The 3,477-nt window shown below is 34.3% G+C and overlaps 1 protein-coding gene across 1 annotated transcript in view; it reads right to left on the minus strand.

The window, feature by feature from the left end:
• Nucleotides 1–421: 421 nt before the first annotated feature.
• Nucleotides 422–3,477, minus strand: part of LOC106464682 (BTB/POZ domain-containing protein 6-like) — a 4,681-nt gene continuing 1,625 nt past the window's right edge. Inside the window, exon 2 of the mRNA XM_013924840.1 lies at nt 422–1,511. Within this exon, the coding sequence (XP_013780294.1) occupies nt 422–1,511 (1,090 nt within the window). The remainder of the gene's footprint in view (nt 1,512–3,477) is intronic.

Genomic DNA, 3,477 nt, shown 5'->3' on the forward strand with positions numbered 1-3,477 from the left:
TTACATACTTTTAATTACATTTAGGTGTGTTGCAATATGCAGTTAATATACTTCATAATAGCAGAACATTTTTCTACGAAATCCTTGAATCATTCATTAGTTATTGATTTTGATTGTGTGTCTAGAATACGTAAAACTTTCTACAGAATTATGTATTTTCCGTTTGTACAAGCTATTTCCTAAGCATAAATAATACATTGCAACAATCATAGATAATGAGTTAAAATAGCGATAAACATCGTGAAATAATTAACTTTTTTCAAACTTGAATTATACACATTTTATAACATATTTTCTGGACTTTTGAAATGATCATCTGATAATTCAGAGAAGCATTTCAAAGGCCAAATAATGTATAGAATTTGAAACAAGAAATTTGTAAGTTGTAGCTCTTCTTATATGTCTTCATGGATACACTACTTTAATAATAAAACAGAATTTCCGAGAACTCCATCACTTCCGACATCTGATTTTGGAGCCCTCTTTTGAAAGCGGAAAATTGAAAGGTAGCGCCCTCTGCTGTTTCTTCGTGCTTTCTGCTGCGATTATTGGGTGCAACAATATCTTGAGCTACAGCTGATCGTGTCTGGAGGTCAATTTCGTATTCCACGCCTTTACGAGCGAAGAGTGGTTTTCGAAACTTAATTTTTACATCTTTATCCTTAGCAAGCACAAAGTTTACTTTAAGTTCTTCACGAGCCAGACGTTCATCCGGGAACTTGCATGTGCACCGAAGTAACCCATCGTAACTCGGTTTTTTAGCGGAATAATACCCAACATCCAACCTAATGGAAATGCCAAGCCCCACGACAAAGACATCCATGTTGGTGACAGTAAAACGAACTCCAAAAACTCGTAACGGTCGAATTGGAGTGTGAAATGACACGGGTTTGAAGCGGGTACACACGTAAAATTCTGGCGGAGAAGTACGCCTGGAAGTAGCTGAACAGATTCCTCGTGGTACAGACGTAATACCAGGCACAGCTAGGTTCATGAATATATGAAAACACTCCTCTTTAGAAAGAAGTCCAGCTTTTGCTGGTCCTTTGGTGAAATCCTCTGCTGTCATGGCAAGAAAGCGAATGTACGGTAGCGTCGTATCCATTACAGTCCTTAAGTTATCGATAGTAGGTTCGATATTACGCCGCTTAGCCTCCTCTTGGGCCCATTGAAACAGGGCATTGTACAAAGTAATCTCTGTGTGAATATTAAGATGTTTTCGCTGCACAATGGTCTCGAGAATAGTAAGGCTGATTTGTGGGAAATTTGACGATGTCAACACGTGATATGATTGTCTATCGATAATGTTGAGGCACTGAAAAACTAGATGGTGTGCTTCAAGATTTAGTGCAAATTCCAAGACCTGGCATACTGTTGTGTGTGAAACGTTTTTCTCAATGTAGTTAAAACATTCTCGCAGTAGATGAGGCAGCAAATACTTCTTGGCAGCTGTTGCTGTTAGCATAGCATCTTCAACTGTTTCAAGATTTAGAGCATCTGTGTAAGCGTATCTAAAAAAAAAATATTCAAAAGATGTTTTCAGTATTCCTAAACCTGCACCTTTCCCCGCGTATACAGCAAATACTTGCTTTGTGTTATTTATAGGTTTATGGAAATACAAAAAATAAACACACCATTATAATAAGTTTGGTCACATAAATATACTTAATACTCTTTCTAAGGTTAATACATTTCATACTATTTATCTCACCATCTGTGGTTTTTTATAATAATAATGAGTTATCTCTGTGACTGGTGTTGATGTTAGAAAATAAATATTCTAGACAGCTGCTGATTTACAAAAGGATTTAGATCATTTAGTGAGTTGGCCAAATAAATGACAAATGGGTTTTAATTATAATAAATACAAGATGATGCATGTGGGTTATCATAATTTGAATTATAAGTCTAATTTGGATGGGAATAACCTTAATAGTGTTATGGAAGAAAGGGATCTTGGTGCAATAATCGATCAGTCTCTAAAGCCATCCAAGCAGTGTGCTGTTGTTAGTGGTAGGGCAAATAAGCTTTTAGGTTGTATCTACAGAAATATTGAATACAAGTCTAAAAAGGTTATAACTTCATTGTATAGGTCACTGGTTAGGCCACATTTGGAGTATTGTGTTCAGTTTGGGGCTCATTATCATAGGAAGAACATTAAATTGTAAGAAAGGATTCAGAGAAGGGTTATTAGAATGGTGCCTGGGATGGAGGGGTTGTCATACGACAAGAGGCTGAAATCTCTCAAATTGTTTTCTCTTCAAAAAAGAAGAGTTAGGGGAAATCTGATTGGGGTGTGTTGATTGATAGTGTTGATACACCATTTTTTTACATATTTAACAGTGAGAATAATAGGACTAGGGGATGTTGTAGAAGCAGTAAACTTAAGTGAGCTTAAGAAAAGGTTTGGAGTATATGAAATGATAAGGGCTGCCTTTAAGAGTTTTTAAATTATTTCAATTTAGTTTAAAGGATGAAGCAGCCAATAGGTCTCATGTTATCTCAAAACGTTATGTTATGTTATACCTAAGAACCCCTGAAAATTTATTGGTAGGTCAGAGGATGGGAAATTGAAAATTTTTCGTTACGCATACCCAAGTAAGTATATATATATATACATACTGTAGCTGCTTTATAGTACAGATAAAGGTTCCCTTTGGTGAAGAATGCTCTTCTCTTTATTGTTATAGTCATACAAAACTCAGAAATCACGTAAAGGAAAGAAACCACACGCGAAATGGTCTGCAGAGTAAGTTACTTAACTTGTTTCATTTTATTACGATCATCTAAATGACGTACTGTGTAGAGCATTAAATTATACAAAACTTTTCGCGACTTGAGACTCTAAAAAAATCACTTTCTTTGACTTGTATGGTTGAAAAATAAAGTTCATATCTATAACTTGTAAAAAAAAATACAAACCTTCACGAAGGTAAAGATTTAATCACTTAAAACCATATCATTAATTTTTAATCTGAGTTTCTAAAAGATTCTGTGAGCAATATCGGGTTTTATACATTTCATTTTCCAGAAAAGCTCAATTCATCAAAGTTGACAATAGGTAAGATCAGGTGGAATTTAGAAAATTGTTTCGTAGTTACAATCAAAATATGTAATATCACTGCATAATCTCCTCCAACCTTTTCTTTTTCACAAAATGGCAAGCTAAAACATTATGCAAGCAATTTTACGTCAGTCAAATAATACAATTTTGATCTGTTGAACTATCTAGCTGTTACCTCATGCAAACAATATAAAACCGCCCATATTTTGGTTTTCACAATTTGACAAAGAAATAGCAGAATACAAACGTTCGGTAGGTAAATGTCAGTAAGATACATAGATAGTTTTATCTGAATTTCTTCTTTATCAGACTAGTATACTTTTCTCGTATCTTTCTTCACAGTTACATATTATTATTCTCTTGTTGTTGTTTATCATAACATTTTTAAAATTCTACACTATTATTGTTTATCA

Source organism: Limulus polyphemus, unplaced genomic scaffold (genome assembly GCF_000517525.1).
Source record: "Limulus polyphemus unplaced genomic scaffold, Limulus_polyphemus-2.1.2 Scaffold1718, whole genome shotgun sequence".
Taxonomy (NCBI): Eukaryota; Metazoa; Arthropoda; class Merostomata; order Xiphosura; family Limulidae; genus Limulus; species Limulus polyphemus.